The sequence below is a fragment of the Vollenhovia emeryi genome, unplaced genomic scaffold, assembly GCF_000949405.1.
Source record: "Vollenhovia emeryi isolate VEMERY1.0 unplaced genomic scaffold, V.emery_V1.0 DF939303.1, whole genome shotgun sequence".
NCBI classification, from domain to species: domain Eukaryota; kingdom Metazoa; phylum Arthropoda; class Insecta; order Hymenoptera; family Formicidae; genus Vollenhovia; species Vollenhovia emeryi.
This window is the reverse complement of record NW_011967063.1, coordinates 78409-92745: the sequence shown is the minus strand read 5'-3', so window position 1 is coordinate 92745 and position 14337 is coordinate 78409. Positions and strand designations below refer to the sequence as shown.

Genomic DNA, 14337 nt, shown 5'->3' with positions numbered 1-14337 from the left:
GGTTTTAATAATGTCCGTGCGTGCGTGTTTTTAAATTGAAAGGAAAAGTACACACTTTTTGATACTTCGAGCAGAATTAGCGAGGAAAAATTTTCTACGCCCGGGCACCTGGCCAAAGTTGGTTATTTTTTAGGTAAAAACGTACATGTCCTTACATTTTAAAAGCTACAGCAGCGCAGATGCATTCGAGAAAAAATCTGGTGACTAGTTTTTGAAGCTGAAAGTGCAAGCTTTAATTTAAAAAAAGATCTTGCTACGATGATTTTTAACGGAGATATCGTTGGTAATGTCGAAAACACAAGGGTTATTTCAATGAGCTGTGATTTGGCGAAAAAAATCGTAGGAACTTCTTTTTTTTTAAATTGAAGAGAAAAGTATAGATTTTTTGATACCGTAAGCAGAACTGGCGAAGAAAAATTACTACACTCCGCACAGTGCGTCAAAGTGTGCAATTTTTTAGAGAAAAAACATGATCGTGATTTTGAGAAAGTTCCGGGAAATGGGAAGAGTGAATGCAAATTCCAATAAGAGCTTCTTAAAGTAGAGGCTTTGCCCTATAAAATGAAAAAAAAACTTTTCAATTCGACCAGTTTTCGCGAAGTTACGCTTATTTGAAATTCGCCAAATTTTGATGTAAGTTTCTTGTTGCGTTAATTTTTTTGACCAGTGTATAAAATGAAAGATGTTGTTTGTAATAAAATGTTGTCATAAATTGCCAACGACAATAATGAAACGTTTCATTTTATACAGAATGTGCATTTCATGTACAAAAAGGAAAGTATTGAGAAAAACATACGACAGTAAAACGATGGCGATGCATTCTATTTTATAATGTTTTATTTTACATTTTATTGTTTTGTAAAGTAGATATTTATAGTTTTTATACTTTTGTAAAGTAGATATTTATGTGTTATAACACTGATGTATCCTTGGATGTATCTATAATAAATGTAGCATCGAATACATCTTGTCTTCTATTATATTTCTGAATCCTTGTTTGAATGTGTGTGCATTCGCGCGTCGTATTGATTGGTTCCGCCATTTTTCCCCATCCCATCAGAGACCCAATGAAAAGAGGTCTACGACTTTGGATGTGTTCGAAAATGGATTTAGTTACTGCCAGTGAAAACAGTATAGTTGGTAGCAATGAAAATTACTGGTGCTGCGTTTTTCGCACGCCAGTAAAGTCAGTGAGGCTGGGTCTACATTGGATGTCGTAAGTCGAATAATGAACTGTGATTGGTCAATTTCCCAGCCTTACTGACTTTACTGGCGTGCGAAAAACGCAGCACCAGTAATTTTCATTGCTACCAACTATACTGTTTTCACTGGCAGTAACTAAATCCATTTTCGAACACATCCTTTGCCGGACTCTCTATTCTAGGGACACTACACTATACTTCTCTACTTTTTTATACGATCAATGGTTACCGTCATGATGGTTACCGTGCCGTGACTGCCGTGCCCGCGTAATAGAGGTTAGGTTGCAAGTTTCATTGGATTGGACATTGCAATCGATCTCAAATTTTTTCGCATATTGGAACGACTGTTATTGTCTGTCATATTTTATACAGCATTGATTCCATGTGTAAACAATTATGGCGTACGTATCTTCTGCAAAAGTTTGATAAATTACAGTAAACGTGACATTTTGACTATAACAACAAAAATCGTGAATACGATTCAGGAAACCATATGTTTTCCTGTCAGTTTAAGGCTGCGGTCAAGCTGTCGCTTCGAATGTTACGAAACATTCGTCTTCTCTTTTCTTTCAGTAAAAACAGAAAGAGAGGAGAAACGCTTCGAAGCGTTTGCAGCGGCAGCTTGACCGCAGCCTAAGTAGAGCGCTTGTACATACAACATATCGATGAAAGTTTTAAACGTGTTGCAGGTCCAAAGTCACATTCAGGATAACTCTCACGTCCGACCCTAATCTGCCATACAAAGTGTAAGTGGCTGCTTAGACCAGAACATGGTATATTAATAGCGTAAAAAAATAACATGCAAGCCGCCGCCTCTGACCTCTTTAAGACCGTCGACGCGTTCCTCGCGCTGCTGCAGAACCCGGTCGTTGGCGAGCAAATGACCGTAGAGAATGCGACGCAAGCTTTCAACTGCGCTCGTGTCGTCGAGCTCGCCGTCGCCAAGGCGCTAGCCGAGGACAAAAAGTTGCTCTTCGAGAAATGCCTGAGTTTGAAGCTAGAGCGAAAGTTACCTCCGCAGAATCGGCCCGTCACGTGTGTCGATCTGGAGAAGGCTTGTGACAGATTGTTAGAATATTACTTGAAGGACAGTCGCATTTCTACGGAGGTAGTGGACGAATATCTAAAGCTGTACGCCCAACATTGCGGACAGGACAGATTGACCGTCTTCCTGAGCGAGACGATGAGCAGCTCCGTTGCTGTAAACACGGTTGTAGAATCTTTAATGGAGTTAGGAGTACCGTTGTCTTCTATGGAAGACGAGGCGTTAATCATGTCGTGGCAATTGGCGGTAGTTAATGGCGATCGGGATGAAGTAGCGGAGTGCATAGATAAGATGTTGAACGAGGGCCACATTTCGAAACTGGTGCACCTGACGGTCGAGTCGCACGACGACACGATCACGAGATTAGCTGTACAATCCTTCGCTCCGAAACTGACCGATTATGATCCCGAAGTATGCGTAGCTTTAGCGGACACTGAAAAGAAGTCGCTTTTGAGATTACTTCAGGACAGCTCTCAGTTTTACGTAGATTTCGTTGACGCGATATTCTACTTCGGCCGAAACATGTATCTTGTAGATGGGAAGTGGTGCTCAAATTTTAAATTCGAGTACAAGCACCTCTGCCAGACGGTGAAAATCTTGCTGAACGGTCCCTGCGCAATTCGCGAGCGGGTGTACAATAGAATATCGACTGTTAAGACTCAACCGGACAGCGAGATATGGAGTGATGTTGAGGCTGATATCTTGAATTGATTTGCCAGATTTCATACGTTCTATGATATAAACTATACTTTGTATCGCTCTATACGATGTAATTTGTGTTCGAAAAAGAATAAAAAAATTTTTCACCGCATATCAAGCTGTTTTGTTAACGAAATGATTCTGTATTGAATATTTAAAACGTTATGAGAAAGGCGAAGTCACTTTTGTATTCACTTTTTGAAACGGCGCGCTTCCCCCAGTTATACAATTTTGCCAGCTTCTCGTGAAATGCGAAAACACATGTATTATTTTATTGATTGCAGACTTAGTGTACCGGAAAATACTCCGTTTACTGCCGTGTTAAAATTCGCTGCTGAGGAATTTAGAGTGCCGCCAGCTACGTCGGCCATAATTACGGACGATGGCATAGGAATTAATCCTCAACAAACTGCAGGTAAATTTTGCATAATACATCTCTTTATTTGAAATATACGAGTATCGATTGATACGAATTTGTACTTTCAGGAACTGTATTTCTTAAATACGGCGCGGAACTCAGATTGATCCCCAGAGATCGCGTTGGATACACTAGATGAATTATGTGATACTGTATTTATTTATATCGTACTTTGGCATATGTGTTGCGTAAAAAATGATGAAAAAAAAGTCGCTGGCGGAATATTATAAAAGTTCATATACACATATAAAGTTATGAAAGGTCACTTGTCCGCAATAAAAACATTCCACGTGCTTTCTGAAACTAATTAATGTGCGAATCATTATAGTAAGATATGCGAATTCCAGTGTATTAAAAAAACTTTTCACTTTACATATTTGAAAAATAATACTTATACGATGATACTTATTAGATAGAGGACCTGGGACCTGGGAATAATTACAACTTTTGATAAAAAGATTTTATAGCTGAAATACATGAACGTTATAAGATTGAGATATAAAGGTACATTACTATATGATAAAATTATTTAGACAGCAATGATTTACAAGGCACGAGATCGAGTGTCATGAAACGTTCAGTCTCGTACATTTTTCTTTAAATATTATTATGCATCTTTATTTCGAATCTCGTGCTGTAAAGGATCGCCCTTTATTATTCATAATCTGGTCGTAAACGAATAGAGCTCGCTTGAAAACTGCAAAATGGTTACGAATCTGGATTGTAATTGTGTGCAATACATAACGTATACGGAATAAACGAGTAAGAAAAATTACATTAAGATATGCGACACTATCGTACCTCCTTCCGTCAATAATTCAATTCAATGTAAAGTCAATGGTACGTACAAGACATAAATGGCAGCGGCAAATCAATTTTCCGTCTCATTCTTCACCTTTGACACGTATAGAAAATTTCTTAATACTTTCGAACGTTTCGGAACATCTTATAGACCTAAAATGTGCAAGATACAAAAAATATTATTGATAATGGATTTTTGGCACTATGTTGATCAAATGCATTTGCGTGCCGAGATCCGAAGAATAATGAAGAAGTTATATATACAGATAATACTCATTAAATTTTTCACAAAGAAAAATTGGCGTTTCATCGCTAATTACAAAACTTATGTTTTCGGAGGACATAGTACCATAATTTTTGTTTCCATAACGACTAGCTTGCAAAAATACATGTGCAAAACAAAGATATTCTCGTCTACACATTCGTATGAAAAGATTATCGCTTAACAAATCGGCAATTGCATTCAGTATTTCGATAAGAAAAAGATTGTGAAAAAGATAAGTCATTTTTTTCCCGATTAATATCGTTTGAATCTTGCAAAGTGCTCAATGCTCATCGATCGAGGCGTAAATTGAAGTATACTTCGCCATACAATTAAATTACTGGCTTACAATTACTTATTTACGCATTGCATCTATCAGTTATTTTGTATAATGTCTTTTTGTATGTGCGTATAAGGATACCGTAGAAAACCTCTGCCCCGCGATTCTGCGACAAGACTGTCATTTGCTCTATTATCCACACATATACGATGATAGATTATATTATGACATATACATTGAGACCATTATTGACACTTGGCATTGTCGAAACGAAGATAAATCTGGCACTGGTGTGGCAGTTAAATAAGGAATGTCAACTTATCGAAATAAATTATGTTTAAATACCTAAGAATTATTGGTCATAATACTTTTCCTTTTCTTATGAACAACAGGCTAAATGTCGCGTCGTTTCATAAATGGCACGTATTGCGATTTTTTCTTGTTTACATAGGAAATTGGTCATTTCAATGCTCGATATTTAGCGAATAATTAAATACTCGTCAATAATTGTCTCTGATCTCTGACACAATTGATATCGTTCACACTCGGTACTGAAAAGCGTAATGAATATACTAGCATATTTGCTCTATGAAGAATTACTCATCCACTAAACTTCCAAACTGATATTCATTAAATAGATGATGATGATGATGAAACTATTGTCAAATCTTATAAGTTTATCAATTCTCTTGACAATAATTAAGCATATCCTACATCTAATATAATCTCTACAGTGATATACTATAGAATACTATAGAATTATTTGTAGCTAGAAATATATAAGTGATACGAATCAGCAATTAAAGAAAAGTGATTTGGGACTAGAGCTATAATCACGCATTTTGGTTTTATAAGAACAGTGTTATCATATCGACACTGCGCTATATCAAATATTGCATTGATTGAACGCCAGATTAAGAAATCTCTTGTGTCATTTACCTCGCATATCTTTTTATCTTTAAATTAATGTGGTTTGACAAGGCCTGAACTCTTATTTCTATGCATTGAAAAATGCGTTTACAAAATCTTAAGCTAGATTTACGAAAAAATGAGTATTGTTGTAAATTGATATAAAACACTGTACTTATCTCTCACTTCCTCCGCAAAAGAAAATCGTTGGAAGTATATTTCTCAGATACAACTGTCTCTCACTCTATACACAGTAACACTGCGATATTCTTGCCATTCGCGCGATATATAATTCTAATTTATAAATAATTTACGCGGCTCGAACAATATTACGTTTAGATTTTTGCCTCACCCAGTTTGCATCTATCCACAAGTCTTCAATTTTTACTCGTCCTAAAATGAATAAGTTTCGTGATCATCGTTAATTCATATAAATAAATTCTCTTGAATTTTTTCGATTTTAAATCTTACTGTCATTTTTATTGAAAAAAAAGACATCACGGCACAAAAGATATACCAATCACATATAATATATACAACTACTAAGAGAGAATGCAGTTTTTAAACTACTGTACACAATAAATCATATGGATGGCTGTGAGTCAATAAATAAATAACTACTTAAGAACTCGAACTATAACACGGCAAATGAAACCTACCCACTCGTGTTCCTCGACACCTTCCATGTGATCTTGTTCTAGTGAACACTGGATGACATCTCCCACAAAATGGCTCATAGTTTTCTGGATCTGATGCACACATGTCACACAATAGGCTCAAACATGAATATGAAACGTGATATCGTGATATTCCATAGAAGCAAGGATACCCCAAAGATACTTTTTAATAGCATAGAAACTTCTGTTTCAGATAGTTACAAAGTCTTTTTTTTTTCAAATAATGCATTTTATATTATCGAATGATAATATCAATGGAGGAATAATTTATGACTTAAGCTTGTCACACTTTACAATGTTGCGAGTGATTAGAATACTACATATCAATGTCAGAAGCTATACATGCACGCCCAATTGTGATTTTACTCCTCGATGACGTGTGCAATTATATCTTGCAAGAAATAACTTTTACAGCAACATCCATTTATAAAATGCATGCAAAATGCAGTTGATTTAATTGTCGTCTCACCTCTTCTTGTTTTGCCTTAATGTCCGGATTCCAACCTAGTCTGTTGAAGGGTTGTGTAGTGATGCCAAAAGGAGTCGACGATGGTTTGCTTGGAATTTGGGGAAGTGTAACTGCACTTTGGGATTGATTCTCAGTTACTGTGAATAGAAACTCGCATGTGACACATATCCTCTCTTATTTCAACAACAGAGCATATTTTACTTACAATTATCCATACCAGGTGGTTTAAGATTCATTCTAGATGGCTGTTTATTGCCACCATTAAACCACTCTAACGCGGATAAAGTCGGTTTCCAGATGACTTTGGTTGGAGGAAATAGATCGTCTTGGAATAATTCGCTCTTTAATTGAAACAAGTAAATACATTAGTATTTTCATATTAATAATTCCATCCTCTATATATCTATATTAATTATTCGTCGTATGTACCTTTATACGCGGTACAGTAAAGCTTAAAGGCTCTATTGTGTTATTTGTTAGCCTCAAGGCGGAGGCAAATTCCACGCTAGCCACGTCACATTTATTTTTGGGAAGGAATGACAAGCCCTGGTGCAAGCTACTGCATCTATGGTGACTCAATGGACAACAATACGGAGCTTCCTCGGTTACTTCAAACGCATATATTGTAGAATCACCCTAGAAATAACATCCCCCCCCCCCCAAAAAAGGTGTAAATTTATGGCGAATTTTTCATGTAATTAAACTTAAGTACAAAAAGAGAATCTTACGCGTCCAGTTAGGAAAAGCGTGGAGCTATCTTCATCATAATATGGCATTAGTATGGCAGGCGAAACATCCAATCCAACAGTGTTCAAAGGAGTATTCAAATTGTCCGCTTTAAACACGTAAATCTGTCTTTCAGAAACTCTGGAAGATATAGATTTGGATCGTTACTTTCTCTACGAGTTTCTTTTTATTGTATGTCAAAAAGCCACGTGGCTGTTCATTGCGCTTACTTGTCAAAACCCATTACAACGAGATATCTGCCCTCGAGCGCCCATATAACTCTTGCTCCTCTCGTTCCGACGGGACCCTTGCCTTCTTTCACAGGAACGTCGCTTGATCGAGGTTTATAGATTCGTAGTTTACCGTCCTTGCATGCGCTGGCAAGGTACTGGCCGCACGGTGACCATGCCAAACTAAATATCTGATCGGTATGACCGGTCAACGTGATTTTCGCAATCGCCGTCTCGGTAGACAATAACAGCGACAGATCCCAGATTTTGACGGTCATATCATACGAAGCGGATGCAAGAACATTTGACGCCAGCGGATGAAATTTGATTAGATAAATCTTGTCGGTATGGGCTTCTATGATGTGCTTTGGTGCGTTTGTTGGTTCCGCCAAACCAGACTCAGGTATTTCCCACAAGCGAATTATTCCATCATCACACGCTAGCGCAAGCAAATTCTATTAATCTCAAATCTGGTTGAATTTTTCTCTCGTTATAACTTCTATACTTTACCAACTGCCAGCCGTTGATTATTGAACGGATCCCACTGAAAGTCCATTACAGTCGCGCCGTGGACTAACGCTGGCATAACTCCATCAGGCAGTCTCCCAGTCTTCTTCAATTCCAATACTGCTATCTTCCCACCCGGGCCACTCAAAGGTACAGCCACTCGATCGGGATTAGCTACAAATTTATGAAATGAAGCCGCGAACGTTTGTCACATTGAAAAACTCCTTCGAATCTAATCTTATTGAGAAAAAGATAATTGTACCATGAAAGCCATCGCATTCGCCGGATATCTGACGACTGATATTGCGTATATTTTCAATGTGTGTAGATTTGTGTCCAGGGGTACCCTTCAAGTGCCGAAACTTGGACACTCTTCCTGTATGACAATCAAGAGATTTGCGTTAAACGTTGCGCGAAGAAAACAACTTTCAAACTGTGCGCAACTCTTACCGAAAACTGTCGATGTTCTCTTTGAAGCTGGCGTAACAACGGGCTCCACCTTCTCCAATTTAGGATCCATGCTCTGCTGTCGCAACATGGGGATACTCTTTTTCGTTTCGTCCTCTTTAATCACCTCGCTCTTCGACTTGAAGGAATCCCTTCGTCTCAGCATGGTTGGCGAACCCATCGCCTTCTCCGCCAAATTCCCGTCGGTCACGGACACAGACCGACTCTCGTAAAGGCGCCGCCTTTCGGCGATCGAATTTCTGTTCGTGCCGCGTTCGAAATTCCCAACATCCTCGTTCTCGGGCGATTCGTCCTTCACTTTCGTCTCGAACACCTTGCGTCTTTCCGCGGTGCTCGGTGTCTTCGGCTTGTAACCAGAGTCACTCGAATTAGCGTCTTCCTCGATGGAGCTCGAGTCACTCTTGCCATTTTCCGTATCCTTTGCGCGCTCATTCGGCGTCAAGGTCGGCGACTTATCCGCTTCTGTATTATGCTCCACAGTATTATTAATTTCATTTTGATAACCATTGGTATTGCTGTCATTGTTCGGCGCAATTGGTACAGAGAAGACCTTGTCAAATGAAAATTCCTGGCTGCTGGACTTTGCTTGAAACGGCTTAGGACCGAGTCGGGGCTAAAAGTAAAAAAAGAAACAGCCATAAGAAATTTTTAATTCGTCTCTCCATGCTTCAAGTATTGTCGTACACATATTAACTGTTAGTAATGGTATGACAATGATGGCATGAATGTGACATAGGAGGAAACTGGGCCACATGCAAAAGTGTCACGCATTGTTACAGAAAAATCAGATACCCGCTATGTAACATTAATTTCTTTTTTAAGTTGATTAACCTTATATCCGCCGATCGCGTTAGGGTTCACTGATGTAACTACTGATCCGGGATTCGGCGATGTACGAGGACGCGCCACTGGTTTTGGTTCCTCCTCGGAGATACTGTTGGTTCTTGATGCTCTCGGCAAAGGTTTCGGCGGAACGGCTTGTCCTCCATTTTGTATCTTGGTCTTCTCTTCTTCTGCCTCGGGCGGCTTTTTGGTATCTTCGATCTTCTCGGTGTCGTTCTCCATATTGTTGTCATTTTCGTTCATGTTGCTCTGCGCAACTTTCGAGAATCCCTTTGGCGCAATGATCAAGGGTTTCGGCGGCCGGTTCGTTTGTTCTACTTTAATTTCGCGCTGATTGTCTTTGAGCACCGCTAAGTTCCCTTTGTGTACCTAGAGGTACGTATAAATTCCTTAATGACCGCAAACTGCATGCAAACCAGACTACACTGCCCGATACATTACACTTTCGATGCGTAATCGACGGGATTTGATTTAACAGTAGTCAACAATTTAGCTACATTCACATTATTTTTACACATGTACACACATGACTCGCATTTTTTTGCACAGAATAGATAGCAATATACAAAAAGATACAAATAAGCCCCAGTTAAAGCTTAAAGTATCTCGTGATTAAATTTGTTGAAAGCAAATTTATAGAAAGAGATTATGGCCATATGGACAATACAAAAGTTTTTACATTTCGTACTATTACTTACACTGTAGAATAAGCTACAACATCAATTGCCACTTATATTACACGTGCCAGGAATAATAGTTTGAATGGTGCTAATGTACAAATTATAAAACATATATTGGATATCTGAAACGTGAAAAAAATATACACAGAATATGGAGAAAGAAACTAAATAGCGCAAAAATAAATGTATACATAATTAGTGGTAATCAAATAATTTTATAAATAGAAATTCCTGCAAACAATTATACATATAGAGATATAAAATATAATAGCGTCATTGCTTAAATTATATTTTCCATTCATCTTTTACATTTATAATATTATAACCACTATTGCCATTAACCCTTTGACTATATGGACTGCTAGCAATAATTTTTAGCTTATGCCAACATTTGCAGCGCCCACAGAACCAAAATACGGCGAACAATAGAACTTGTGAGCAAAATAAGTATGCGAAACCGTCGGTCCGTCGCTGATTTCAAGTGAGTCTACAGTTTTCAAGACGTAAGACACAAGACGTCAAAATGAAATATTGCGTCGTTAAAGGCTATAACAATTCGGCTTATTTAAATAAAAAATCATTGTTCAGTTAATCAACATTGGTCAGTTAGATCAAAAAAATGTTTTTAACAAATTATGCTACTAAATAACTTCTCTATATATTTTACTGATATATCATGCATGAATAACGATTAATATTATAAAACAAACATTTGTGCTGATTGGATAAAACAAAATTAAGAGTATAAGACAGCTATTAAAAACGACGGACCGACGGTATCGCACACTTATGATTGTGCTCACAAGTTCCATTGTTTGCCGTATTTTGGTTCTGGGGATGCTGCAGATGTTGGCCAGACTTTTTACTGTAGGAAAAGATAGCTGCTAGCAGTCCATAGTTATATAATCAAAGCAGTAACCAGAGAAAAATTTAGCACTTATATATCATAGAAAGTACATTGCGAATATTTGTTACATAAAATTAGTTTGTATATTCAGCAAGCAATTTTCAAATAAAGTTACATTGTAATATTTCTACAAATAAAGCAGCTGTTTTGTATAAAAAGAAATAATAAATTACATCAAATGGATTATTTTTTCATATTTTGATTTCAGAATATAACATGGTCTACTTAAAAATATATATTAAAATATATATTAAAATAAATATTATAGCAAATACATGAATAAATTGACATCACATTTCAATGTCTATTTTTTAAATTCAGTTATTTTGGAGCAAATGGGATGATAATGCGAGAACACATTATGATGGTGGAAAGCATGCAGTGACTGATGATTTGAATTTAAAGCAATCGTATAACTGATATTTACAAATAAGCAAACAAATTGTTTTTTTAACGATCAAAGCTACTTCAAATGTGTACCACGTTAAGAGAGATATTGGAGCTTCCACAGCGTTTATTAAAATGTTTATACTCACCGTAATCGGATCTTCGTCCTTATTTCTCTTAGCAGGATCTAACGATATCTTTGGCACAGGTGCATTATGACCCTTCATCCACGCTGTTGCATTATTTTGAGCAACGGGACCGGTTGTATCCGGGTAAATGTCTGCGTGAAAGTCTCGGTATGTCTAAAATTGAAGATTCATCAAAACCTCTAGACATACGTTGTACGTTGCACTTCACAAAGACAGTATTTAATAAAACTTACTTTGCGTGGAACTTGATACATGATAGGAATCACCATGTTGGAGGTGAGTTGTAACAGCCTGTTGACTTCAGCCTGCATTACGTTTAATGCTCGTTTAGGAACCAGGCAAACCCCTTTAGTTTGCTCACCGCTGTGACGGATCCCTTCTACTAGGTAAGGATCTCTATCTGTGACTTCCATGTACATAATAGTGGTGTCCCCTTTGCCAGCGAGGAAGAGCATATTCGTGTCGGAATCGAAAAGCGGCATCAAAATGCTACAAACAAATAACTCTCTCGGTGATTGTATTTAAGCAATGCTGATTTAAAAAATTCTCAAGTGTCCCCAAGTGGAAAGAGTGAATTCAACTTATATTTACCCAGTGCTACAATCTAATTCCAATGTTTTCACCGGTTCATTTAAATGCCTCAAGTCCCTAATGTAAACTTGACGAAGTCTCGCTGCATCGAATCCCGTGGTGAGTATTCGGTCGCTGTTTAGCCAGACTACTCTGGAATCTTTGATACTTTGGTGGCTCGAGCATGAATTGACGATACACGTCGACGCGCGCGGATCTATGATCCTCATTTGTTTGTCCTTGCAGGACGTCGCTAGAACGGTCCCGTCCTCCTTCCAACTTACAGACTGAATTACCTCGGTGTGGTCGCTATTAGCTGCAACAACACGAATCTCACAAGCGAGAGTAAAGCGGCGAGTATTGGCATACACAAAATTACAAGATATTTTATTTACAGAATAATTCCTGTTGCGAGAGAACGTCCCAGAGTGAGAGATTGGTGAATGACGCAGTGGTCAGAAGATGCTCGGCGGCAGGATGCCAGCATACCGTTTCCACTCTTCGTTGGCGATGCGAGAATGTGCATTCTGGATTGCACAACGACTCCTCCAAGCCGCTCTCTGGGATGTGCCACAATTTCACCTAATTTTATACAGAACTAGTATAATCTCTAGAAAAACTTTCTTCGGCGATATGTTACACTTGTTTATTTTGTGTACGCAGGAAAATGAGACACGCTAAGTCGCTTACGAGACAATCCTGAGACCCAGTTGCGAGCAAGCCGTCGTGGAACGGAGAAAAATCCATGTCCGTCACAGTGTCCGCGTGCGCGTGGAGTAGCGGCATCGTCTTGCTCTTCCTGCCGCAGTCCTCCAGCGGCAGTACCGCCAGACTGGATCCTTCGGGGGACAAGAACAGTTTCGCTTGAGAATAATTCACAAATAAATTAAGGTCCAGGCGACATTGTAGATGAAGAGCGTACCGTTATGGTCGACATTGAACGCCATGAATGCCGTGGACGCCGTTATATTGTTCCCATAGGTCTGGTACGAGCCCACGGAGACGTCCCGGATGCAGGCCTCCGGCTTGGGGACGATCGGCGCTGCATTTTTGTATTTGGACGCTTTGAAACGCCAGGCCATCTTGACACTGCTGACTCAGTTCGAATGTCCCAGGCGATGTCCGCTCAAATCATATAATCTGGTGGGGCGGGAATAAAAGCGTCAGTGTTACATCTGTGGACTGGAATTTCATTAACAATTCAATTCCGAAACGTGTCGCATGCAATCGGACATTGCCCGCTCCACCTCGAGGCGCTCTGAAAAACGTGCGATCGTCGAGAGGTGCGAGCGTGTTTGCCGAACATATGTCGAGAGTGTTACGATCTTTCGGGAGACATACAGGCACAGCTTGCGGGGGGGAGGCAGGACAGAGGCGAGCGTCCGCGGAAACCTTCGCGGGGACGACTCTCGCGTGCGGGCTCGATCGGGATTTCTCGCGCAGGGACACTCGGAATAATTCCGCTGGGCGTTGCTCTCGGCGCGGATAATGGTAGGGAGAGATCGAGTCGACGCCGGAGTCTCTCTCTCTCTCGCGAGGCCGGGAGGCATCCACGGCGTCGTTGACAACAGGCTGAGCGCGACGCCGACGCCGAGTCACTCGGAGCCGCCTCGGAGCGCGAAGCCGTGCGTGACTAATAATTCGGGGGTGGAGAACCACCCTACCCTTCGTGCGGCCCTTCGTGTGTGGGGGGCGACGTGGGTCGCCGCCGCTTGGCGTTGCCGCAATGACGCTGTCAGCGGCGACGCGTAAATCGACAGGGAGAGAGAGAGAGAAAGAGAGCCGCGCGACGGAGGGATACTCACGATTCGCAAATCGTCCGCACGCTTCTCGCTTCTCCGACGCGCTCTTCCTGTCCGGGTATGCGCGCAGCCGGCAGACGAGCACGAGAGAAGGAGCGACGAGAGGCCAGGCGTCACCGCTCCACCTTACTCCACCGAGCTCCGACCAAGCTCTACGGCTGTGACAGCCGGAAGCAGGAAAATCCCCTCCCCCTCCACCCTCCTTCGGGGCGCCGCACTTTATCCCTCCCCCGCGATAACATTGTTCGAGGCTTCTCTCGTAGATATATCGGCGATTACTTTCCTCACGTTCGCACTGCCGCTTCT

The 14337-nt window shown here is 40.0% G+C and overlaps 4 protein-coding genes across 7 annotated transcripts in view; 3 read left to right on the top strand and 1 right to left on the bottom strand.

The window, feature by feature from the left end:
* The window catches only part of LOC105558951 (probable ATP-dependent RNA helicase DHX35), a 16560-nt gene extending 15087 nt beyond the window's left edge, over positions 1-1473 (top strand). Inside the window, exon 11 of the mRNA XM_012006920.1 lies at positions 1385-1473. Within this exon, the coding sequence (XP_011862310.1) occupies positions 1385-1473 (89 nt within the window). The remainder of the gene's footprint in view (positions 1-1384) is intronic.
* Positions 1400-3671, top strand: LOC105558945 (ubiquitin-fold modifier 1). The gene is made up of 4 exons (XM_012006911.1): positions 1400-1603; positions 1892-1948; positions 3231-3361; positions 3433-3671. Exons 1-4 carry the CDS (start codon positions 1599-1601, stop codon positions 3501-3503), a joined length of 264 nt encoding a protein of 87 aa, XP_011862301.1. The 5' UTR covers positions 1400-1598; the 3' UTR covers positions 3504-3671.
* LOC105558944 lies at positions 1955-3058 on the top strand. The gene has a single exon (XM_012006910.1). The coding sequence runs from the start codon at positions 2002-2004 to the stop codon at positions 2956-2958; it is 957 nt and encodes a 318-aa protein (XP_011862300.1). The 5' UTR covers positions 1955-2001; the 3' UTR covers positions 2959-3058.
* Positions 3672-3809: 138 nt separating the features above from the next.
* On the bottom strand, positions 3810-14207 carry LOC105558943 (coronin-7). Of its 4 annotated transcripts, none has more exons than XM_012006906.1 (18): positions 14035-14207; positions 13152-13369; positions 12920-13068; positions 12625-12811; positions 12251-12545; positions 11893-12148; positions 11660-11812; positions 9525-9905; positions 8676-9306; positions 8488-8601; positions 8229-8399; positions 7719-8157; positions 7491-7629; positions 7192-7398; positions 6968-7103; positions 6763-6899; positions 6276-6365; positions 3810-6009 (listed from the first exon to the last, which is right to left on the bottom strand). In XM_012006906.1, the coding sequence occupies exons 2-18, from the start codon at positions 13309-13311 to the stop codon at positions 6001-6003; spliced, it is 3654 nt and encodes a 1217-aa protein (XP_011862296.1). In that variant the 5' UTR covers positions 13312-13369; positions 14035-14207; the 3' UTR covers positions 3810-6000. The 4 variants fall into 4 exon arrangements, with proteins under 4 accessions (XP_011862296.1, XP_011862297.1, XP_011862298.1 ...); XM_012006907.1 differs by lacking the exon at positions 14035-14207 and adding an exon at positions 13571-13887; XM_012006908.1 differs by lacking the exon at positions 6276-6365.
* Positions 14208-14337: the final 130 nt, after the last annotated feature.

Bases quoted from the DNA above. Each gene is read 5' to 3' on its own strand.
- LOC105558944 (XM_012006910.1), top strand. From the start codon at position 2,002: ATGCAAGCCGCCGCCTCTGACCTCTTTAAGACCGTCGACGCGTTCCTC.
- LOC105558945 (XM_012006911.1), top strand. The intron at 1,949-3,230 runs GTAAGTGGCTGC...TATTGATTGCAG, and splicing joins CCTAATCTGCCATACAAAGT to ACTTAGTGTACCGGAAAATA. The intron at 3,362-3,432 runs GTAAATTTTGCA...TTGTACTTTCAG, and splicing joins TAATCCTCAACAAACTGCAG to GAACTGTATTTCTTAAATAC.
- LOC105558943 (XM_012006906.1), bottom strand. From the start codon at position 13,311: ATGGCCTGGCGTTTCAAAGCGTCCAAATACAAAAATGCAGCGCCGATC. The intron at 9,906-11,659 runs GTGAGTATAAAC...ACGTACCTCTAG, and splicing joins AGGACGAAGATCCGATTACG to GTACACAAAGGGAACTTAGC. The intron at 8,400-8,487 runs GTACAATTATCT...ATAAATTTGTAG, and splicing joins CGAATGCGATGGCTTTCATG to CTAATCCCGATCGAGTGGCT.